At 33.0% G+C, this 26883-nt stretch overlaps 1 protein-coding gene across 3 annotated transcripts in view; it reads right to left on the reverse strand.

Annotated features, from left to right (window-relative positions):
• LOC118189478 (hemocytin-like) overlaps positions 1-26883 on the reverse strand; it is a 728690-nt gene that overhangs the window by 162368 nt on the left and 539439 nt on the right. For all 3 annotated transcript variants that reach the window (XM_085820839.1, XM_085820840.1, XM_085820838.1), the window contains exons 68-71: positions 15822-15968; positions 9388-9535; positions 4315-4389; positions 1575-1799 (exon numbers count right to left, since the gene is read on the reverse strand). In XM_085820839.1, coding sequence (XP_085676965.1) covers positions 1575-1799; positions 4315-4389; positions 9388-9535; positions 15822-15968 — 595 coding nt within the window. The remainder of the gene's footprint in view (positions 1-1574; positions 1800-4314; positions 4390-9387; positions 9536-15821; positions 15969-26883) is intronic.

A 26883-nucleotide genomic window follows, 5' to 3' on the forward strand; every position in this document is an offset into this window, starting at 1 on the left:
AGTTGCAAAATATATATTTAGAAGAAACAATTTTAAAAATTGGTTCGAATGTTAAAATCTGTCAGTAAAGCTCCGACGTACTGAATGACACAAATGCAATGCATTTATTTAAATTAACCCCACAGCAGAATAGATTTAAAAATAACTTCATTTATTTTGCATTTAGTTCAGGAGCTCAGTGTTCTTGTTATCTTCTACTAGAAACATGCAGAGGTAAGTTAATTACGTTGAATTTTACGCAATTCAGTCTTGTGATTAGATTATTCTCGGAAAAAACATTCCAATCATGAGCCAGAATTAAACGAGATCAGTGCAGGGGAGTTGCAATAGTGAAAGTTTCAGCAGCTCCATGGGTTATTTATGAAGCAGTATAACTGCTAATTTAACGCTTCTCTAATATTAAACCTTGGCACAGAGAAAGAAACGATCAACAACCTTTGAACATATTTCATGAGAGGAGAAAAAGATTTAGGAACATAACAGACGGAAAGCATGAATTTTAGGTGGACAGAAGAATGACGACTTGATCAAAATGATGAAATGAAAACGATTTTAGTTAAGACAGCGGGATAGAATTACACTCGACTGAAGGTCATTACCAAATTAGCCTTTCAGAAATGGAATGATATAGTATAACTGAAACGTTTCTGAAAATAACAAGTCACTAAGTCGTAATGGCAATATATTGGAGTCGTCAGGATGCAATGACGGTTAATTAGAAATCCGAAAGATCTAACAGGCCTAGCGAAGTACGTGAAAAGACAACATTTTAATACTGCTACCAATTTTGCATAATGTAACTTAAGAAATTTGAAGAAATGCGAAACTTTACCGAAAAAATAAGATTACAGAGCCAAGCCTCTTTAACATTGCGGTAAATGGCATTTTTGTTAAATTGGCGAGATATCACGAAGGCGGCGATGGTTTTGTGACTAAATTTTCTCCTCAAATGACGAAAGTAGCCAAATTTGGCGACACTCTGGTCCCGAATTGTAGCCGTATATGCCTTCCAGCAATTTCCAGAAATGGAAGGTACTGGAAATTACTCAGTTCACGGGGAAAAACTATGTAAGAAAGAAGATAACACAAGTTCTCAGTTTCTCAGTTGACAGCTGACTTTTAATGTATTCACAGAGATCTCCGTGCCAGTTTGGCTCTTTGGACGCTCTTCGCGTCGCTTTGTGGTTAACGTTTGAAGTGGCAACTACTGATTTTGCTCTATCCTACAGAGAAGAGATGTGCGGGTACTTTTGTGAAAAGTTTCAGAACTATGAAGTACTTTTTTTGGGAAAATAAATTTTGTTAAATTATCATCGGTTCTGTGTGCATTCAATCCATTACGAACCGGTACGCACGTAACGATATCATCTTATAAGAATGGCACGAGTGAAAGATTATCACGAGCTTGAATAGGTCAGGAACCTGAACCTCAGAATGAAAATATTTATTAATTTATGATGTGACTGCATATTTTACAAAACATTCCTATGGGTTTTGGATTTAAATTAACCGATAATACAGATAAAGCAAGGAATAAAACAGAAATCCTTTCTTTAATGTGACATTGTGGTTACCTTGCATATTTATAGAAGTGAGCAATTTAGGTTCTGGAAGCTCTATCATTAAAACAGGATGTAGATCTTCTACTTCTGGCACCCATCCACCGCTTAATCCATTCTCGCCGACAGTATTGAGTGGAATGCGTGAAGGAGAACTGTTAGGAGCAAATGAACTCGCTTGAATTCTTGCTCCCACCAAAAGTGTATTTTCAGCCTCCATAGGATTAGGACATGCAACAGCTGTAAGCATAAGATAATGATGTAATTAGAGTCATTTATAATTTGGCAATGTCATGGTATACAAAAATTTAAATGAATCAAAATTGGGTCCAATTCTGTTAGGATTCGATGTAACGGATCACAACATTAACGATTAAAACACACACATTCTACCGTAATATTTCAGATATGCTATAGTTTTTTAAATGTGTTTTGGCCGAACCGAAATTCGAAATCATCACTTTTGAAGACAATATTAGGGTATTACTAAAGTCAGCTTATCAAAATTAATAACATCACAATTAGGACTTGACGATGCCTATTTACTTTTGAATACGATTCGAATGGTCTCCTTTTACACTCTATACTATCATATATCTTTTTAAGTGTGTCTTGGCTGGATCGAAACGTAATTCAGTCTAACGCGGTAGGTAATAGGAAAGGAGTTTAGGGGTGTCTGTTATAGGATGGCAGGAAACCTTAGAACCTGATCCACCCTCAAATTTAGATCGATTTCCACATTACTTTCGGGTATCACGTGACTATACGAACCAATGCATACGCTGCTTTGCTTGGCCACAGACAGCTTTATTTTAAAAATCACTTCTGATTGAAACTGGTCCGAATTAAAGTCGAAAGATTAAAATGTCCAATTAAATTCGAAAGGTAGCAAGGAGAGCGTGTTCAAAAGGTATGCTTCAGTTGACAGCAGTTTCACCGTCTTCAAATAGAATGTTATCACTCATTTGAGTGCTGCAAGTGTGTTGGGAACCGTAAGTCTCGTGATAGCCTCTTTTATAAGAAACTTAACTAAAGATCTTGAACCGAAATCAGAGAATTATTTAGAAAAACTCACATTATCATAGAGAGGTTGCGAAATAAATAACATTCCATTCTCAACAAAAGCCTCAGCAAATCAAGGACAGAACATTCTTTAATAATAATCTTGTCGGTTCTACTCAGCCTGCCGAAGTCGTTGAGAAACTTCAAAACTCCTTTAGCGAGACCGAAAAAAATTCAACAATTGAGTGATATTCAAGCTCTCTTTAATGAAGATGGAACAGTACTCATATCACAGAAAACTTCAGAGGGTGTTAATTAATCACGCATTTCTGCAATTTCTGATAGAACGTTTTAATCTCTGAGGCTCAATTTCATTTCAGTTTTACTCCAGTTATTCTCGAATTTAATCCAGATCTTATGCCATGAATTTTTCATTTATTTGCAACTTCACGTCATTTCAACTTTTATGCATATTGATTAATCCATAATTTCATTCAACTTCATTTTCCCACAGACCGACTAGCGTAGTGGATATGTTGTTCGTAGATTTCATAAAAATGAAACAGCTGCGACTGTATCCTGTTACATGAAAATAGACATTTCAATTCCATTGCCCCCCACCCCCCATTCGCTATCGTAACTCGTGTCGTATTCACCGCACAGCATTTAATTTCTCCATACGATTTGAGACTTCTGGAAAATGGAAAATGAGATTTTTTTTTTGTAGCCAAAATTATTCAAAAAACATTTTCCGTAAACGAATGATATTTTTTAGAAACGCTTCATATTTATAAAAACCTTCAGTTCTAGTTAACTTGAACTGAAAGACTGCACTTGCAAAACGCCACTTGCACGTATACAGCTGAAGAGGCTCTATATTTAGGCTTTGGAAATAGTCCTACACATTTATGAATATTACGCTGGCTCTCGTTGCTTTAAATCTTAATAATGTTTTTTAGGCGTGTTATTTTAACTCAGAGTTTCAAAGCTTATAAGCTGCTTATGTGAAAATTCTTTGTCATAATAATTATAACAGAATACTAAGAATATTATACAGTAGCAAATCACAAATTTTATTGCTTAAAGGCATTTAAGGAAAAGAAATTATACTTCGAATTTTTGTAATTTATTTATTAACCGATCCTTAAAGGCAAACTGACAATGACGTCAAAAATCGCAAATTTTGAAATTAGTTATCTTCTTAAATTTTTTCATACGGGAGTGAAATGTATCGTACCTTGTTTCTATTAATAAATAAAACATTTTCCTAGATATAGGTATAGGGACCGAAGGAAAGTGCAAGAAAGTTTAACTTCGTATTTTACACCAAATTATTTTTTTTAATTTAAAAATACGAAAGTATTGCGTCATTTAAATCTCTTTTTGTAACTGGAAGTATATTTCTATAACCAATGACTGAGAAAAGAAAGGCCGCGAAAAGATCTTTTTGGACATGGTATATATGCATTCCATTAATTCTATAATTTGTTTTTGTTAATTGTAATTTTACACTATATGTTAAAAGTTTCACAATTTTTGTCATTCTTGTTTTAGGAATCAGGATAAAAAATTTTGCAAGACATGAGAATATGTGTTAACCACAGCCTAGTATGGATCATGTGTGGAACAAAAATAATATTTTCCTGTAGCACAAAATACAGGAGTAAAATTTAAAAATATTTTATAAGCTGCAAAAAATCATAACAAAATACTTATATTAAGTATGAGCATCAAGAAAATAAAAGGTATTTACCCATTATAGGTTCTGTTGGTAGAGCTGTTAAAGACAAAACTTCTTCCGGAGGTACAGTCACTTCAATATATGGTTCTAATATTAGAAAATAGTAACAAATATTAAGTTAGTTACAAATATGCGTTAGTTTGTAAATTATATTAAGTCAGTGCAAAAGCTCTATCCAATTTATTAGCCTAAAAAGAAAAGCAGAGAACACGAAGAGGAAAATAACTAGCTATAATTTAACATAATTACAAACATTGTGTGTGATTTAGTGCCATCTACTTGGCAGCAGGTGTATCTTATATAAATAAAACTGCTCTAATTTTAAAACAAAAGAAGTTTTATAATTTTGGTTTTACATCATCGAATGCTTGAAGAACGAAAGTACTCTATATTTATTGAATAAGATGATATTTGTAAGGGCGAGAACAGACACATTTCCAACCAAAATTAAATAATTGTTGCAAAGCGATTAAAACAGCATGAGATCATGCGTTATTATAATGAAGGATAAACCTTGGCAATTGGTTGGCAGCATTGATGCAGTTTCTTTGTCATTGTGTCCAACTGCTGCTGGTAGAAGAAAGAATGTATTGTTTACTCATATCTCAATAGATTATTCGTTTGACATTCCACCATACACTTTACAAAATTTTTTAGGATGCAGTCGTCCATTTGAAGACGATGGAATAGGATCTGCAGTTTGAATCACACTCATTCGATGTCTGAATACAGTATACATTTCTAATCACCTGTAGCAGTTCGTTCCAAAAATAGTTTACTTCTGAAGAATAGTTTACCAAAATTCCAAAAATAGTTTACAAGAATTCAGTTATACTTATTTTTATCATAATTATAATTATAATTTTTATATTTGAAGTCTAAAGGGTATTTTAAGTATTAGCTCAATAAAGTTATTAATGATTTAAGTATTAGTTCAATAAAATTAATTCACCAAAAGAGACAATTTTAAAATGCAAATGCCACTGACCTGAAACATCTTAAATCACACATTTTGGTTGATTTTGACCTTCAGCCAAAAAATGTTGCTAACTTCTAAGCTAGGAAACCGACTAGCAGGAGAAGGAGCAGCTCGTTTCTAGGGAAAGTGTCTCTTAGCCTCACGCGTCGTTAGTTGGGACAAATGGAAGAGGAGATAACTTCCTTGTTTGGCTTGCGCTTGATTCGGGGGCTCGTTCTATTTGTTCTGTGTGCCAGCTAGTTTGTAGGTAGTTGAATGCAGATTAGATTAATGATTTGAACTAGAACATTTCGAAAACTAGTAATGGATACAAAAGTGATTTACTTAGACAGAATGTGTCCTCCAAACCGAAATTTTCGAAACCAACGGAGACATAGGCTTGCCATTTTAAACTTTTAAACGCATGAGTTGCTCGAACATATTACCTGTATATGCTGTACTGCTTCATGCTTTATCGATAAAGATGCCAGCCATTTAATGTAATCTGCGGCATAAATTATTCGCTCATAATGTGTATCTTTAAAATGGACACAGTTCGTAATATTTATACACACCAAATACATTCATATGCGGAATTTCATATTAAATGTAGTCAGAATGGGAATTCCAATAGAATTATTTTTTATGAATGTAAAATATTGAAGTACGTTAGAATTATCTAATCGGAAGTTCCCAACGGGTAGCTATTGGCCACCTGAGAGGTCACTGAAATTTTAAAGGGAGTCACTGATGATTAAGGAGTCGATTGCTAACAGCTGAATATATAAGATAACTGATCGGCATAATCAAGCTACCACCGATTAGAAAAAAATATTAATAAAATTGATAATAAATTGTTTATTGATATGAAACTCTAACATGCAGAAAGGAAGAAATGATAAAAACAAATATAAGGAATAAAATACACTAAAATTATTTAAACATCTTTTAAAAATCAACGATTTTTTAAAAAATGTATTGATTTTTATGCAACAAATTCAATATAAAAATGTAAAACTCAAAAAACGCAAAAATACGAATGAAACAAAATTAGAATAGGAGACAAAACAACTGCTTGAATAGTTTTGAACGAGTTGATTTGAAATTTAAATTAAGAAATATTATGTCAAATGTTAAAAATATTGCATCAAGCGCAGCCAACACGAAAATTAAAACTGAACTTTTGTGCAAATGAAATCTGTAATTTTGTTTCTGAAAACTTGCTTATATTCGTAAAATTAAAATAATAATACTACAAAAAATAATAAATAATAAATAATTTTTTCAAAACCTTTGTTCATATCCTTATTTTAATGTTATCCTTAAGGTATTTATATATAATATTTATCTGTGGCTAAAGAAGAAGGCTCGATAATTAAACCTCGGAAACTAGTCCTGCAAACTGATGATTATTTAGCTGATTTTTGCTGCTCTAACACCTCCAATCATATTTATTACGTTTAAGAATTTAAATTTTCAATTGAGAGGAATAAGTTTACTATTATAAACCAAAGCACAAAATATTCACTTCTCCAAAAGAGCCTTCAAATTAAAATTACCAAATAAAATTAATGCGTCACATGAAAAAAGTAAAATTTCTTATGTTAAAACTTAAAATTGTCGGATGTGTTACAGATCTTTTATCAAAAAATAAATGATGCCATCCGAATGAGAAACTTAATGAAAATTTTGAAGTTTACCATGCGATTAATTGAGGAATTTGCTGATAAATTTTATTTAGCTATTTAGCTTGTTATTAATGATTCTGTTGAAAATATTAAAAATCAACAGACATATTTAATTAACAAAAGTTCTGTGACTTTTATAAAAATGACTCGAAAGCTGCTCGGGGGAAATTAATTTATAATGATTATTAAAAACAACTGTTGTGAAGAAGGTGCATATTATATTTATTTTTTAAAATTATACTGTAAATATAATTATTTAAGCAAAGTAATGCAACTGCGCCGGTTTGTACGGTCATAAAAGTGAGTTAATAAATTATTCAATATTTGGGTAGCAAGTAGTATAATTAAATATAAAATTAGTTTTTTAATAACTTGCATTTTAAATTACTTTTTAAAAATTATAGTCATAAGCAATTTGAAACAATTTTTTTGGCTAATTAAAAATCGCTACCCATGTTCGTTTTTTTTTATCACTTTATAAGATATTTTCTCCCTTCTTCCAGCATGCCCTTGTGGTGTAACAATAGTACATTAGGTGCGTTTTCGAGAGGTCCAGGTTTGAGTCCTAAAGATGGCATTGTACTATTTTCTCATCTCTTGCTTCAAAATAACCTAATGACCTAATGATAAGTGGCGCCCGAACTAAAAAAGGCGGTGGACAATAATTCGTCACCCGTCCCGTAATCTCCGATCGCCGTTTAAAAGGAGCAGTATATAAGGTGTTTTCTCCATTCTTCCAGCATGCTTTCGTAGTGTAACGGTAGCAAACTCGGCGCGTACTCGAGAGGTCCATGTTCGAGTCCCAGCGAGGACGCTGCACATTTTTTACACTTACTGTTTCAAAGTACAACTTATAAAATTGCTTTAGAAATTAAAGCAATGTGTATGTTTTTTGGTAACTTATAAAATCGCTATCCATACCCGTATTTTTGTAGCCGATAAAATTGCTATCCATGCTACTATTTTTTATCACTTATAAAATCGATACACGTGCTATCGTGTTTCATGCTTTCATACACACAATTCTAATTTTTACTAGGTAGTATCAATGTATTAGCTTTTTGAAATAAATTGAATTTTATAAACTTGGTAATTATTACATTATACTTGATTAAGACTTTCAATATATTTGGTTACAGAAAATACAAATTTTCAGCTATTACTATTTATCAGCAAGAACATATGTTGAATTTACGGAAGAAAATTTTAACTTATTTTTTTTAGATGTCAGCTGTAACGACGGAACGCAGTTTATTCCAGTGAACAAGTGTAATTTTGCACGATAACCCCCCCTTTAAAAATAACTAAATAAATAGATACGGACTTATTATTTAAGAAAGTGCAAATTATTAAAAAAAATTAGCTTATCTGATTTAATGAAATATAAGACGGATTAGTTAGTTCAGATGAATTAGTTAATGAATTTCGACAGAAGTTAGTTTACAACCAGTATAAACAACTCAGATAATCACGTCGCATTTTCAACAGATTATTATGTTTTGAGTTTTAATGTTAGTTACATGGAAATGAATCGACCTGCAGATGAGTAGCACACCAGTCTTCTTCAGCTTTCGGAATTAGTTTAATTTGATACCAATTAAAATTTGACTTAATTGTGAATTAAGTTGCTTAACAGGCAGCTTTCATGAACGAACAGACTGTATAAAGTGTTTTAGTAGGAAGCGAAAAGGCAATTTCTGGAAATCAATTTTAGATAAATAAATAAATTAAACAATTAATTATTAAGTTTTAATTCTACTAAATAACAAGTTTCTATATTCTGTAACGCCTTCAATCTTTATTTTGAGGTTTATATTGAATATCAAAATGCTTAGTGGAAACACTCACACTCTATCAACTTTAGAAAATTACACGCTTGTTGTAAATTTGGTTTCAATTTGGATCTATTTTAGAAAAATAACATAAAAATATCGATGCTGTGCATTTAATTTGATTTATACATATTTTTTAATTAATTATTTTTTACGTTGCTTAAGGTCATAAGCATGTGATATTTTAGGCATATTCTTTTGTTGAAGTATTATTTTGGAACATAAATTACAACACGTATAACAATATAATAATATCTCAACTTAATTTTATCGATATCCTCATAGCAGGTTTTACAGAAGTTAAGCATAACGGCATCATATTCATACTACATGTCTTATGTAATTCCCATTACTTATGCAAAGTTTGTATTTTAAATGCTTTACACCACAGTTTTAATTACGCTTCTTGAGTGATAAATAGATTCCCTCCCTTTATATGGAAGAAACGGCACCAAAAACTACAATTTATTATTACGGAATTATTTTAGTCATCACACGAAGTTCTGATAATAATAAAATTGTCTAAAGAAAGAGAGAAAAAAGGATAAATTTACAACTGCCATATGTACTAACATCAGGAAACAAGATATCCATCACATCTACTTACCGTAAGGATGATAACATCCGAGTATTTCAGCTCTAAGACTGATCCAGTTCTTCCAATCCGTTGGTATGATTCTGACGTACTGAGCTTCGAATGTTTCTGGAAATAGACTTGTCACAGGAGATTCATTATCTGTATTAGCAGGGAATTCCTGTTGGGACAAAAAGCAGAGTTTCTGCATAAAAAGTCCATTTTATTTTGAAAAAAAAAATTAATAACGGAGTTTCTCTATAAAAAATACATTTTATTTTGAAACAGAATTTTAATAACGGAATTTCTTTATATACAATCTATTTTATTTTGAAATGAAATCTCTGTTTACAATAGTATCTATTACTGTGCGCGTTAAATGTAACGCACATATATACGAGGGCCATCCAGGAAGTAGATTACGTTTCCGTCTGTGTCCGCTAGGGGCGGGGCTAGCGCGGCCATCTTGGGGTCAGAGCGTTGCGCAGCTCAGTCTGCATCTAGCCGTGCTAGTGAGAGGTTCGTGCTGTGCTCCGTTCAGATACTGTGACGGTTTGAAATGTCTGCGTTAATTGAAAATCCCGCGAGGTGCGCTCAGTAATAAGGTTTCTGACTGCAAAAAACTGTAAACCGATAGAAATCTATCGGCAGCTTCGTGAAGTGTATGGGGACAACATTATCACTGAAGGTGGAGTGCGTCAGTGGGTCATAAGATTTCAAAATGGCCGAACCAATGTTCACGACGAAGATCGAAGTGGGAGACCCAGCATAGTGACCGCCGAACTTCTCGAAAAAGTCGATGCTAAAGTCCGTGAAAATCGAAATTTCACAATAACGGAACTTTCTTTGAGTTTTCCACAAATTTCGCGAAGTTTGTTGCACGAAATCATCAGCGAAAAGCAAGAAGAGGTAACGAAGTGGTTGAAGGCGCAGGCGGCCGAATTTTTCGACGAAGGAATTTCCAAGCTCGTACATCGCTACGATAAATGCCTTAATTTGTATGGTGACTATGTAGAAAAGTAGTATTTGAGTGTGGCTTTCATCTGTATATAATAAAATTTGTTTCCTATACTTTGTTTATTTTTTTATTCCAAAACGTAATCTACTTTCTGGATAGCCCTCGTATAACCAAGATGTCCTTAGAAGTAGTCGGTTTCCCCAGTTGTTGTCCAAAATAAAAGATACACTATGCTTTAAAAATTAATTTTGTTTCTATCGGTTGCACAGCAATTCGTAAAAGCAGGCATCACTTTTTTTTTGTATGATTCATGTATATATTTCTGGACTGCCCTTCTCCGCGTGTATTCTCCCTAGTATTTTAGAACAAGGTTCTGAATTTTTTTTAATATTCGCTTATTTGTCTTCTTCCTCAAGACGTTCAGGAAGCAAACTTCCCTAAATTTTAAATGTGTTTTACATGTAGTGGCTGCTTTCGTCTTACTAATGGATTTATTCAGTACTAATGATATGTGCTGTGAGTATTGATGAAATAATTATTCTAAAGAACTTCAAGACAACAGGTTTATGCTATGTTCATGATAGATTTGAATATTATTCCATAACGGAAGGCAGATTACACAGTGACAAATACTATGAAATCGGAGACGATGGTGAGGACTTACAGTCTATAGCAGAAGACACAGACAGAAGTTCTCGCAACACTCAATGAATAGAGAACAAGGAAATAGTGGTGGACAGCAACAAAAGCGGGTTTGCTTCAAGATACCAAGAAGTAGAAATGAAGATATCTTTTTAGATATTATAATGTTAATATTACTATGTATTCTTATTGCAATTTAGGTTTCTTTTAAATGCATAATATTGCAATAGTTACCGGTAGTATATCTGTCAATACTTTTCAAATATGTTCTTACTATAACCGCGTCCGTGGAATTACATTATTCTCATAATTTTTTTTCTGAATCCTTGTATCAAAAAGTTAGAAATAAAAGTAGGGAAATTACGCGAGTAAATATGGTATTTATATACATTTTCAAGGTTTTAAAACCGCAGATTTCGCTTGTGTTTTGTAAACCTTAGTTCGCATTGAAAGAAAATGAGTCACTTGAAAACAGTTCCAAAAAGTTGCTTCTGCAGCATATTAGAAACACATTATTTTATGCTTTAGGTATTTTCATTATTCTGGACTACCTCTGCATATCAAGAATGAAAAGAGTTTGATTATCGCGTAGTTGAGAAAAAGGAAACTAGCAATTAAAACAGACAAATTAAAACAGACAAATTAAAATACACACCAATAAATAAAATAGAATTAAAAAGCTGCTGTTGAGATCAGCTGTGAGACCTATTGCGGTTGTTAGTGAAGTAGGCAAGACTATTGCGGTTGTTAGTGACAAAAGGGTAAGACTACCGTGATTGAGTATTTTTGAGCTAATAAGCAAATCTGTTTGTGAACAGCTAACAGCTGTTGAGGAATACATTTGTTTAGCACAACGTTTCTCAGGATTTTTTTTTAATTGGGAGCCACTTTTATGAATTAGAAGATTGTGCGGACCATCTTACTCTTCTTTCATTCGAAAGCATTTTTTTTTTTGTAATATATGTATGCTATTTTAAAAATACAATTACCATTATGCTTATATTTTAAAAATATAATTAATCCAAATTCATTTAATTTTTTATTGGCATTAAATAGCAAAGCTAATAAAAGAAAAATTACATTTGTTTTTAATAATTCGAGATTATTAGAGTTAGGACGATCTTGGTATTATTAACTAAAAATTTAAATAAACTTTGGTATTCAGTAAGGAGAGATGGATAATTGTGGCGATTCTTGCACAGCTCTTCTATGTTTGGATGTACGCTGGTTTGAAAAGCACCTCAGTAATAACGCTTTAAATCCCTCTTTCCTTGCTAAGACTACAGTGAGAAGTTAATAGGTAGGGTAACTAAAAAATAATTCATAATAATTTCATAAAATATCAGTTATAGTAAAAATTAGTTGAGATTTCCAGGAGTAATTTTCAGACTCTGAGATTTTTCAGTTATAATTTGGCGTAATTAATCTTAGTTTTTATTTATTTATTTGTTTTGGAAATCTACGATGAAAACAAGGAAGGGACCATTTGTAGTCCGCTGACCATAGATTCAAGGACCATTTGTAGTCCGCTGACCATAGATTGAGAAACGTTGCTACATTCAAAAAGGGACTGAAGAACCAAAAAAACTGTGTCCAGCTTCGAAAGCAAAGCATGCCTACTGCTGATCGATGCTATAAGTGATAATATAGTAAAATTATTTAGTAAAAATTTGCAGAAAAAATACTGTGAAAAAACTCGTCAGTCATTTTAATACCAGAGGATACCTCACTGCATATATACAGCGTTTGATTAAGCTAGTTTGAAGTCTTAAACACAGCTCTATTTTCCAGCATTCAGCAAGTATTTTCTTTGCTTTTATAAAATAAAAACGAGGATTATGGAGTGGTAATAAATAATTTTGGGGCTTAGAGGGACCGGCAGTAATTAGATTCTGCATACGCTATGAAAATGAATCTACACAGCAGCAAGTCGTTCTGAATGCCTGTGCTAAATCTCTTTCATATAAGAAACAACATTAGTCGACCATCGGTATACTGAAAGTTTTCAATAATTGGCAGAAAACCACTTGGGCAAATAAAGCTAGTTTTCTGTTCAGTTTCCGAAGTTGTTGGCTGCTCCATATAAACAGTTGTGTACTTACACATTTTTGCCTTAGGAGGTGTGCGGAGAAAATGAATACTATGCACTGAGATGACATGAGTTAGCATTTTGAGCATAATAAAAAGAAATCAAATGAACATTGTTTCATAATATTTGATACGATTAAATGCAATGAAACCTCGGTTGACGAACTTAATTCATTCCTAAAGATCAACCGAGGTATTCGTAAACTAAAACAATTTCCCCATAGGAGCTAATGCATATTGAATTGATTCGTTCCTGGATTCCACATGATTGCTTAGAAAAGACTGCTTTATATGTAAGTTCGTAACGCGAAACATCACAATATTTAATAGTATACTTAACATAAAAATAGGAAATCTTAAACTACTGTCTCTGTGCGAAGGAAAGTTGACAGTGTAAGTAGAAAACTTTGAAGAAGCTGAAGGTGCAAAATGTTATTGTTTGAAAGAGAAATCCTATTGTGTAAAAATATGAGATAACTATTATTTTTAATTTACCTCTTCTCATCTCTAACTGCTACTTCAGAATCGCTGGACCCTTTTCTCACTAAAAAATTTCTCAATGTCATTTATTAAAATAATTGCGATAGTGATTTATTTAAAATCTTGCCTGTAGCGATACTATAGGCATTGAGGATAATATTATGGTTTGCTTCCAGAGTAGGGATCTCCTGCTACTTTTTTTCACTCACAGGAGACTTTAAATCTTGCCTCCGATTGGTTCAAAGGTTTTCAATCGGGTTTTAATCCTGATAAAACTAGAGTCATGATATTGAAAAGAAAAACGCTTATTATGATGCATTTTAGTTATTTCTCGACAGAACTCCATTGGCTGTGATAAAACAAATGAATTATCTTGGAGATTTTCCTGACTGTAAAATTTCTTGGAAGCGACGTTTAACTTACGTATCAGAGAAATGCAATAAATTATAGCGTGGATTAAGTAGAATTGAAAGCAACACTCACGGTATTAATTTCAAAGTGCATTCGCTCATGCATAAGCAAGGAATTGAACTCCTCATAATTTAGGGCTCTAGAATTTGGAGCATGGCGCTTAAGAGGAAGATAAATTATAAATATCGTCGACGCATTCAAATTAAGATACTCTTTCGTGTCATTTGTAGATATCGTACCATAAGTAAAGAGTGTTTATGCAATATCTGGTTTTTCTCCTATCGACATTGCCATTTTTCATAATATTGTCTTTACGGAAAACCTCTCTGCGTCTTCCGACTGTAGTTTTGATTGCGTTTTGCCTCTATCTTTTTTTATTCAGTTTAACAATAAAATCGCACATTATTATTGCTATACTGATGGCAGTAAAACTGGTATCAAAGTTGGATTTTCATTTGTAGTCTCCAGAAATGGTCTTGAAATTGAGCACTTTCAATTTAGAATTCGAGATAAATGCATGGTTTCTATAGCTGGACTTTTGTGCTTAAATTTCGTCATCAAATGGATCACTGAAAAAATTAGCCCTGTTTTAAACTACCTCACTTGTACAGATTTCTCTTCGTTCTTAGAGACCATAAAATGTATTTCTTATAACATAATCGTCGAGATTCAAAAACAGCTTAAAAACCTAAAAGATAAAAACGCTTCGGTTGCTTTTACATTTGTTCCTAAAGACACGATTGTTATTGAGAATTAAAGGGCCTATTTGCTTGCAAAAAACTGCCACCAAGCGCGAAATTGACATTTTTGTTAATATCCTTAAATCCTTTTATAAGAAGGTCATGTATGAAAGTATTGCGGAGTCGTGGAATTATAGATATATTAGTTCAAATAGAGGGAGCTTAATTAAGAGATTTCCTCTTCCATCAAAATAAGATTATCATGTCATAATTGTTTTACAAGTCACAAAAGACCCAATTTCTTACTGGCCATGAAAACTTTAAAAGTTATCTCAGCAGATTTAAGTTGGGTCCAGAGACATTTTGTGATTGCAACGTTGGTGGCGAGGAAAATGTTGAATGTGCTTCTTCAGTGTTTCAAACTTAAAATTGTAAGAGAAATCTTAAAATTGGCCCTTAAAAACATTAATATTTAATGTCCTAATGATTTTCATCAATTTAGAGAGATGAGCCTTTAAGAGAAGTGCTTTGATTAATTTTGTAAAATGATTGTAAGCCTTCAAAATTTTTAAAAGTCTTTTTGTATTGTGTTTCCTACTTAAATCTGTAAGTCCCATATAATATTTGGTGGCACATTGGGAATTGTTCGTGTTTTTAATAAAAAAAGTGATTTATTTTTATCTACGTTTTAAAGTGTTCCTGAAACAAGACATGATATTATCATTGCAAAAATTGCTCTACTACTTTATTAAGGTGATAGTACTCTATGAACCTTTGATCCTTACCTCATTTTGCACAAATACTTCGTAGGTCATATAACTAAGAACACCCTTTCTTCAGTCTTCTTTTGAAGACACTTTCTCCACTGCATTTACTGCATTTTGGAGTATCATTTGTTGCCGGCTTACTCTCAAGACGTCGTTCATCGTCCAAGAAGTTTTGTCTTTGGAAAAGGTATTTGTGAACCAAATTATTTTTTAATCGAAGATTCCACTATATAACGCACGTGATATGCTATAATTAGATGCTAAACCCATGAAAATTTAATTACAAAGTAATTAAGCATGTTGTATGACTATTTCCCTAAGAAATGCAGTCTGAATGGATAGATATTGAATGATAAAACTCATCATTATTCGAAACCTAAAGCTCTACGTGAGCCAAAAAGAAAATAACAAGCCTCCTAATATACTGTTGAAAATACCTACGATTGCTTCTCCTTTTTCATTAGTCACTGGTATCCAATTATCTTCGTCACTGCTGTAAGCAACTTGAAATGAAGTCACCCACTGTGGTAATTTTGCATCGCCTTTGGTGACTACTGCCGATATGTTCCTTGGGCTTTCAAAATCCACCTAAAGTAAATTTGAAAGGAACTGAGTTCTTATTTTATAATGATACCAATAATTTAAATGTTGGAAGCAATAATTGCATATAAACATTCTAAATCTTTAATATTAGCTACAGATTTACCAAAACATTTAGCTGAATAGTTTTGCAGAGCTAATAAAACAAGCACCAACAGACAAAAATTAAAACGAGATTTAATTTGTTTTATAAGTAAGTAGAATAATAACTTCAGTTTCAAACATCTTTTAATATACGAGATGCAAAATTCTACAAATTTAGTACAGACTTCCGAGTTGATTTCTTTCTAATCTCAGAGAGTCAGGACATCAAGAGGGAAAAAGGTTGTGTATAATTTTATTATGCGTATTTATAATTAAAAAAGAAAGAAGCTTTACAGTCTACCTTAAATTAACTTGCATTATAAAAACACATGTAACAGTTTTTATAGGTTTAATTACTAAATCATAATTATTAGTTCTTTATGATTCTGACACATAGATTACCTTTATAATTATCATTTTCCAAGCCAATGGAATTAGTTGTTGCTTGTTTTAAATTGATAATACTTTGAGTAGAATTTTATACTAAATAGTCAGTTATTATGACATGAACTTTACTTCTGCTTTCCGTAGTCTTCATTAGAATGCAAATTAGTTGTTGTATATTCAAGCCCATTGGGTGCAGGATTTACTTGCAGATTTAGAGCTTCTGGCAGCCTCGCCTTGCTTTTATATACTATCGCCAGCTCTGTCAAAGTTTTATTCCGGCTTGAGTGTCTTGCTAGCCAACGTTTAAAATACTCACCATTAAATACCTTGAGTCAGTTTATTGTGCATGTAATCTCAAACTACGTTACCTATATTTGACTTTAAGGTTATCTTATGTTAATTTAAACACTCAGAAGTAGCGGAGGTTCATCTATAGAACAGATAGTGCCTTCTGCCCTTTTAAGAGTTAAACAGAAAGGTTATTTTAATTTTCGTAGGACTTCGTCATCTGCTTCAGAAAAAAGCAAGAACTCTCTTCCCAGACTAGTAGGCTCTACACGACATTGAGATATGCTTCTAGATCAGGGGTTTTCAGATGCTTTTTCCCCGGCACCGCTTTTACCACCGCTAGAAGTTCATTCCCTCTCCTTTCCCCAAACTGAAAATTACATATTCACTTATTAAGATTTACATTATTTTTTAACATACTTTATGAATTAAACGATAAAAGTATGTAAAATGCTGACAAATACCAAAACTTGAATAAAAGTAGTTTTCCTACATTCATAAACTAAAACTAAATACTGAGCAGTTAAATAAAATGTTGATAGGGTTCCCCGGTTGAGAACCCCTGATGTAGACAATACCAGAACCCTACAAGTGGATTCCGAATAACTGATATACATAGAGGATAAAACAAGTTACCAAATTAATCATGTGTGACATTATATGAAGTTTTATTTTTGAATAAAAAAGTCTAAGATGCCAGTGCAATATATTGAAAATTTACATTTTATTTATTTAATTTAAACGTACTTAAGAATATGGATGAACTATTAATGGATAAAGGCACAAAAACAGAAGAGAAAAAGCATATACTCTCATTTCCTTTCCAAAGAATTACATATTCACTTATTAACAAGTAAACCCAAAGCAGACAAAAGCAACAAAGAATGATCTGCAAAAGTATGCCGAAAATAAAGAGAGTTAATGTGGCAAAATTAACAACTTAATCTGGATGTATTATTAACGCAGACTAAGTTATTCTGCTTCTGATGTGGCAATAACCAGGAACTGCACCAAGGCGCAACCACTGGTCTGTTATGCATGAAAGCACTAGAACAGGGTTTCTAAATCGAGGTGTAGGGGAATCCCTCCTTGGGATGGAATGAGGTCGGGCTTTTATTTACCTGTTAAACATTTAGTTTTAGTTTACGGATATATAAAACTACTTTTCAAGTTTTGTTCTTTATCAACATTTTGTGTACTTTTCCTTGTTTAATTTATAAAATGCATTAAATAATAATCTAAATCTGAGTAAATGTAGATATACTTTTCGACATCTGGAAAAGGAAGGAAGAATGATGGTTTAGGAATGACGAAAAGGGGTGCAGACAGCAGACAGCAGAAAACATTGACTATCATTACACTAGCCCCCCGCCCAAAATCAGTTGATCTGATATCAGCTTAGATAGGCTGAGATTGATCGTACGGCAGTTGTGGTACAGATCATGTCCAAATTCATACTGCGCTCAAAGAGGTATCAGACAGCCGGTGATATGTCTGAAGTTGCTAAACGTTTGCTACAGGTGCAATGTGCCATTGAAAAAGGTACATTATCAGATAGTACATTTTACTTGATGCTAAAGAGGATCAAGATTGGGATTCCGTAAAATTGTTGCGAGATGCCCAGTTATATGTGATTTCTTAGTGCAATGAGCTGGAATTCAAAATCATTAAGGAAAACTTAATAATCTGAATTTGTTGCTGAGTTTATGGAGTGCTTTCAAATTGAATTGTCTTTGTATTTTTAAGATAAAAAATTAAAAATGTGAAAGAAATTATTTTCTAAATTTACAGAAGACTTTTAAATAGAATCGTCGCCTAGTACAATGTCCTCTCTATTATCTGCACTAATGCCAGGGAAGCAGGTCACGGATAATCCATATTGTGAATTTTCATGCACATTGTATGTCTTTATTTCTTAAAAACGAACGCTCTTAATGCGAAAAATGAGTTGCATGGGGTAATCTTTGAACCTCACCCTAAAAATGCAATCCAACACTTTTTTAAAGCATACTCGGACTTTCGCATTTTTGTTTTTACACACTTCCGCACACCATATTGAGTGTACGTACATCGGATCACCAAGCAAGGATAACCTGCAAATCGGATAATTCGCATCCAGATAATCGAGTTGTATCGATTGTACTAAACAATAGTCATTTTGTATCGGCCTTTAAAGCGCACGTCCTTTAACTATTGACTAGAAATAAATACTATGCCTCTTGATGTTATAAAACACCATTTAATAAAAGAAATGCATGAAATTTAAGTAATTTGTGTAGTTTAATAAATAGTTTTTTCAATGTAAGTTCACAGCAAATCCAGCAATTCGAGCGTATCTTAAAGTATTCTACTCTGCGTTAAGTGTTTTAAAGATTCACCGCCTTGCAAGTGCCAGGAAGTGTATGCGTATCTAAGGCAGGGTTTAAAGCAGGGATGTCGAACTCATAAATGGGTGTAATAGTGTACGTATTATATGTAAATATTTTACATATAATAGGTACACCTGGGCCAAACAAACAAGGTTTAACTTTAGGCGGGCCTCAAAAAAAAAAAAAAAAAAAAAAAAAAAAAAAAAAAAAATTAATCAATATTCATAGAAACGTAGATTTATTTCGAATAATACAATAATAAACATATATATATATATATTTATATAGAAAAGAACAAGAAAAATTTAATCTTTACGTCCTGATACTTGACATCTCTTCTCTGCTATTATCTTTCCTATTTCAGGAGAAATTTTGTTTGCAGTGATAACTTTCAACGCTGACCCAAGGTGAGCATCATTAATACGGTTTCTAATAGGAGACTTATTACCTTTCATGACTGAAAATAACTGCTCGCACCGATAAGTGCTACCAAACATGGAAATAATTTCATATGCGAATTTTCGAGTATTTTCAAACCTGGCTGGTAAATATTTGTAAAATTCAGGCACTCCCACTTCAATGAATTTTGCTTTCAAATTTGAGTTGCATTGAATCTCGATCACCTCCATTTGCATATGGCTGGGTACTGAGTCAATACTTATTGAGAAAATCGAGAAAACAAAAAAAAAAAAAAAAAAAAAAAAAAAATTGTCTTCGAGGGAACTAAAATCATTAAACCTCGTTTCAAATTCAGTTGTTAAATTTGCAATTTTTTCTGCGTATTTTTGATACGAACAAGTATCATCTAAACTTGATTTGTTCATGCTGCACGTCGGGAAGTGCGTCAAATCTTCATTTTTAAGTTGTTTTTCCCAAAAAACTAGTTGACATTTGAATGCTTTAATTATGTCAAACATGTTCGTAATGATATGATCTTTTCCTTGTAACGATAAATTTAAATCGGTTAAGTGTTTGGTTATATCAACCAAGAAAGATAAATCTTGTATCCATATTGGATCGTAAAACAAACTTACGTCTTGATTTTTCGTTTTTAAAAACTGACATATTTCTTCTTTCAAATCCCAGACTTGTTTGAGAATCTTGGAGCAAGATAACCAACGTACCTCGGTATAGTAGGACAAACCCGAATATTCACTATTTAACTCACTTAAGAAAGCAGTGAATTGACGCTGATTTAAACCTCGAGATCTTATAAAATTTATAACAAACATCTTTTTATATATGACAAAACATTCTCCATATTTATTACTTTCGTGCATAGAACTTCTTGATGTATAATACAATGCATATGATGAATGTTTGAACCGTGAATTTCACTAAGTGTTTTTCTTAGTAATGCTAAAGCCCTTGTTTTTCCCGGTCATTGATGGAGAGCCATCTGTAGCTACAGAATTTAATTTTGCCAAAGGTAGATTGTATTTCTGCAGAAGTCCAAAAACACAATTAAAGATATCTTCTCCTGTAGTAGTACCAGTAAATTTCGGCAAATTATACCGTAAGACCATATATAATGAACCGATATATAATGCAGGCATAACGAATGTATGAAAGTGCATATATCTGTAAGCAAAGTAATGTAAGGGAGTGTAATATATGTAGTGTAATAAGTAAATATTTTTGTGTATCAGTAAGCTATGTATAAGTAAGTTATGCAATTTAAAGTAATGCAATATAAATGCAGAAATATCTAATAAAAATGCATGGGTAACATATATGTTTTGTATTATGAATAAGGGATATAGGATGTCTAACGCAAAGCAATGTATATATTGGAATGTCTATTTCATGTACTGGAAAATTATGCAAGAAGTACCCAAATAACATGTAATATAAGTAACCTGTAAGACTATTATGTTTGTAAATATTTGTATCTAAAAATTAATCAGAATGTATCTGCATGTATCTGTATGCAACTGCAAGTATATGTAACCTAAGGTTAAGCAGTGTAGGTAAAATTAAGTAATATGTGAAGCAGGCGTGCCTGACTATGTATGTATATAAAAATAATGTAACGTAAGTTACATGTAATATTGGCATATGTAACTGTACATGCAAACTGTATTTATATGCAATCTACAAGTAATGTAGGTATATTTATTGAAATGTACAACTAAAAACTGTAACTGTACACAAAAGTAATTCAACGCAATGTAAGATTAATGTAATTCAGGTAATGCATATGCATTGTATGCCGGAAATGAGAGACAAAGTCTCTCATTTCCGGCATACAATGTAATAACGTGATTTACATGATTCCGGATAAAGTGATTTACATATGTAACTCTGTAAATCACGTTATCCATAGACTATGTTAACCAGCAAACAAGAATGTAATACTAAATATTAACAGCCCTTGTATGGCCATGTAACTGCTCTTTTGAAAGACTCAAGGTTCAACTCTAGATATTGGTGGACGTGGTGCTGCACCAATTAACCGACGGTAAAGGGGTGGTGCCCACGTTCCCCGTCGCATGTCACATGTAGTAGTACCAGGCATCGGTATTAGTTCCAGTAATTCCTCAAAAATGTTAAAATTCTTGTCACAAGAACGAATAAACACTGCTAATTGAGCTTTGCCACTAATGTCCGTGCTCTCGTCACAGGCAATGGAGAAACTTTCAAAACTAGATGATTTTGCTTTGATCTGATCACTTAAATTCTCGGCTAAATCAGTAACTCTTTCCGCAACTGTATTTCGAGACAATGAAATTGATTGTAAAGCCTTCACAAGCAAATCTAATTACAATTCTAAATAAAAAAAAACTAACTAAATAAATAACTATGAAATCCGTAACAATATGAATTAAGTAATAATTAATAATAAAGCAAAGTGCATGTACATGCATGCACCAATATATCGTCCAAAACTATGATTGGAAAACTGAGACCATGAGTTCGGCCACATTCGGCTATCGGGGGATGCGTACAAGTTCTGAGTGCACGTGTCCCCCAAAAGCCGAAGGTAGCTGAACGCAAGCTATTCACACGCATTTGTAATTTAAGTAGTGTGTGTGTCAGCTCGCTGTGAGTAATCTAACAACACTGAATAAATTATCGTTAATTACTTAGCAGTAAACATTTCATTTTTTTCTTCGTCGATATGTTATTTTATCATTCTATATTATTTGCCGATATATTGGCCGGGCCGCAAAAATATTTGTTGTGGGCCGCATGCGGCCCGCGGGCCGCGAGTTTGACATCCTTGGTTTAAAGCAAACAGGATATATATTGATATTATAAACTTCTGTAACGAACTCTTTATAAACTTTGTAGGCAGTTAAATTACGCTTCATTACTATGCATTTATTATTCATACATCTTAGCAAGCGATACCATTGAGCCAAACGTAAAACCTATCTATAACATAAACGCATGAAACTGCTTGTCGTACAAACAGTCGAGAGATGGCTAGCTGCCTAAGAACATCATAATCTGTCTTTAATTATTTTATGAAACAAGGAAATCTGTAAGAGTATACGGTTACGCTATTGAGTGTAAAATGCAATTTAAGTCTTAATTATTGTAAAAGATTGCCGGATTGCTTTTCTGTCCGTTTTGGTCGTTTATTGCATTGGTTGAGATCTGTGCTGTGGCAGATTCGGCTCTGGGGTGTAAAATACAGGGTCGGTTTTCTAATTATTATCTATCCGAAAGAATAGGGTGACGGGCTAGTCATTATTAGACGCCGGTTCTAACACCTCCAAATTCTAGGGGATTTGTCGAGAAGCCGTCTCCCTAGAAAAGGCTACTAGGTAGGCAAAGGATATGGGCTAAGACTTTCAGCCATGACTTGCAGCATCGCCGGTTGTACCTTGCCTGCCGCTTGGTAAAGAGTCTATGACCCCCAAAGTTGCATTCATTTTCAGGAGTTGGCACAAAACTTATTGCTTTATTCCTGTGACCAATATCTTGCGAAAAAAACCATGAAAAGCAAAATTTCGATAGCCAGCTAATTATATCAGCTATCTACATCATTAAAGTAAAATAATAGCCACCTTTATTGCCAAATATGTTCTCTGATAAACTTTGAAATCTGATGCAATTATACTGTAAACTAATTTGCATTTTAGTCGAAATTGACAAGAATAGAAGTGTAGAAAAGCCAAATTAATAAGATAACTGGTCAATTAAAAGTTACAAGTACTTAAACTGACCTAATATTTGGGATTCCGCTTATCTGCCGCACAGTTCCTTTGTCACAGAAAGATGTTTTTGTAAGAAGCTTCTCCGGTAAACTTCTCTGGTAAAACACCCTCTGCCGTTTTATGCAACATTTCAGCCCCTATAATATTTTGACTGCTGCATAGCATAGTAAACCGCTTGATACAAAGTGTTAATCAAAATGCAATAATCCGCACACATATTGGCAATACGCATATATCTACTATGTATATATGTTGTGAACTTGAACTAGTATCATAATAGTTCCATCTGTATTATGCCTATGACCTTCCTTTATTTTTATATTAAACTGCATTTATATCTAGTTGCATATTATTCTTATTCTAGTACCATTTTATTCTTAATTTATGTTAAGAATGAAATGATACTAGAGATTTATATTGATTAATTTAAAAGTGTATCTGACTGGTGCATTTACATTAATATTGCACATAATATGTCTTCAGCTTATGTAACGCAATACTTTGTTCATTTGTGAAACACCATCATAAAGATGTCTGTACATTGTAAACATGTACTGTCGTCAAGAGCATTGTTTGCTCATGTTACGTATATCATCATATTTCTATTGAAATATAACAATGGTGTCTGTTCTGTCATCCCAGCCCTTAGCTGGAGTTTGGTTGTAATAAGATCGTAGGTGATAATATTCCGTATGGTAAATACCGTGGTCGGGAGCTTGCTCAGCGATGAGTAATAGTAGCAGTAGTCTCCACGCAGCTGGCGAATAAACCGTGTTTAGAATGCTTTCCTTCAACATCACACGATATCATTAATTTACTTTTCAAATTTTAACTGTTTAATAAATTGAATGGTTTAAAACAACGAATATATTTCTAAATAATTTAAATTACTTTATTTTCAAATATGATTTAATAGAAGTGAATGTGAAGTCATGCACTACACATTTTGGGATGGAACTGTTTGACCTTTTTTAAGGACAAGGTTACTTGTAAAAAGCTCAAGACTGTAAGAGGAATCTCAAAAGAAATCAAAAAGTTTGGTCCAAGTCCTTCCTAAAACTAGGAGGGAACACATTTATGCAAACCCAATATTTGGCCAACGTTGCAATCGTCTTTGAGGTTGCGAAAAAATAAGGGCTTTTAAGATATTTTTCTTTTAATTTGTTTAATTACTTATTTTCTTATCTTCCCCTTCCCCAAATTTCTGTTTAAGTACTGCGATACTTAATTATATTAGCTACCTAATTTTGATACTTAAGCGCCTAGAAGTATGGGCCTAGAAGAAAACTCTTTTGTGGATGTATTTCTAAGGAAAATTGGTTTCTATTTACTTAGGTAGAAGAAAAACTCCAAACAACTCATTCAGCTGGTTTGTTTCGTCACCAAATGTGCAAAGAAATAAAATTGTTACTGTGCAGGGAATTATAAAATGAAGAAGAGCATGTAACTGTTCACATTATCTACTGAAATGACTCTTGAGTCTCTCAAACAGTGAGTCTCTCGGGGTTTTCTCTCTGAACGCCTAGTACAGTGTATTGCTGTCTGAATATTTATGCTTTGATCAGTGAGGGATTTTATTTTATGCTATGCTCATTTACTACCCAAATTAACTATGATTTTTATTGAGTCCTACAGAAGAAAACTGACGAGGAGGAGAATCCAGAAGTCGTGCTGGGCAAATATGATGAGATGATTATTCTGGGTACTTACGTATTACCTCGTCGACCGTGAAAGTTGCATACCATCAAACCCTGAAAACTAACGGAAATCCTACCAATCGTTCCTGCGGAATTCTGAAGGAAGTATTGCCTCATTAATAAACAATAAGTATTCGGCCGCTTCATTTCTGCGCTTCGTAAATATGAATTTCGTTGATTTCTACTATTTTGTAAGCCCTCCGATTTTACTGAAATCTCTGCCTGGAACGCTATTAGTATAAACATTCAGCGCGTATTTTTTCTAGTCTATTACTATTTTGTCGGCCATATTCAGCTGATCATGTTGTATGTATTTATATAAATTTTTGTGGATCGTAAGATCCCATAGCTTTGAAGATAATCTGTTGCTTGCTGTTCTATGGAGGGTAGGTCCGTAATGTTAACCATTTTGTTTCAAAATGAGAGTAACAAAATACAGCAACAACAGTTACTTTATACCCTTGTTCATTAACCCCCCCCCAAAAAAAATATCAAGAACCAATCGGGTTACATCAAACGGAATTGCAAATGTTATGAACGTGCTATTATGTCATGCTTATGATTAATTGGTGCTATATCTTGGTACATGGCGAATGTTTCCCTTCGACGAGATAATACAGAAATATCTTATTCAATTACTAATTACTTAATACAAACAAATATTTACACACGTCTATGCCATAATTGCATCAATATCATGCTGAATGCAGGAAAGACAAATCCCATCTTCTGTTAATTAAGCAGTGAAAGAATAAAGAATACTGTCTTGATATTTTGTTTTGCGTTCTAGGCTTCAGTAACTCTCAATAGTTCGCGGTTTAGCCATTTGACTACCCAAACTGGGATAGTAATAGAAAAGTTAAATATGATATTTATTTTTTCCCCTTATCGTTTTATGTTGCTTTTCTAGGAACACAATAACCCTGCAATTATTTAGTTGATAATAAGTTCTTTAAACATGGCAGCAAATAATGTAACGTAATAGTTACGAGCTCTCTCAAATAGAAAACTGTTCTTTTATAAACGTATGAGATAAAAGGTGTATAACTATAATTTTGACTGAATAGGTAAAATATGTAAGAAGAAACTTCAGCGAGAAAGACATATTAAAACTGAAAACACGATTAAATACCCTAGGCTGCTGTTAATCCTTGATCAATAATTCAGCTATTTGAAAGGAACTGCAATCGAGACAGTTTTCTTCTCAAATTACTTGAGCAGTTGAAAGATTGATCAGTATTAGTAAGTTAGTAAGGTAAAACACTATTCAGCTGGAATTAATAATAATAATTTGATTATTATTCCTTTTTTACTCGTATTCAATTGTAAAGTACGGTATTTTACATAAATTTAATGCCCATATTAGGTTTCCTTCTCTATATGAAACACACAATTCTGTCCGTTAATAGCCCACATCTGCTAGAAATTCCTGAGCAGTTTCTAGCAATCTTGCAATCTTCGTCAATGTGGACAAATAAAACCCGTTTTAAAATTTCACATCAAGGAATATGAATTTCACGCTCGAAAAAAAGGAAACAAATAAATCATTCATTTTTCTGCATTAATAGGCTGCAAACCACTGAAGTTTGCCTTTCCCAAAATCATCCAAAACTTTTCGTAAGGTGAATTAGGTACCCTTTCCATAACACTAACCCACCATTCCTAACCAACTATAAATTAACACTAACCCATCATTCCTAACCAACTATAAATAAATAATTTCTGATTCCATTTTCAATCCTTAGATAGAAACGCAAAAACTGTTTTATTTCTTTCCGTTATTTTTATTTTCTCCTTCATTATAGATGGCACCTGTTCTCGAAATTTCTTCAATCTTTCCTTCTGTTTCCGGTACTTGTTTTTCATTTTAGTTCTACATGAAACAGGCGATAATGTTTGAAGCACTGAAAGT

Source organism: Stegodyphus dumicola, chromosome 7, assembly GCF_044657685.1.
Source record: "Stegodyphus dumicola isolate Sdum_Otavi_A_Nest chromosome 7, ASM4465768v1".
NCBI lineage: Eukaryota > Metazoa > Arthropoda > Arachnida > Araneae > Eresidae > Stegodyphus > Stegodyphus dumicola.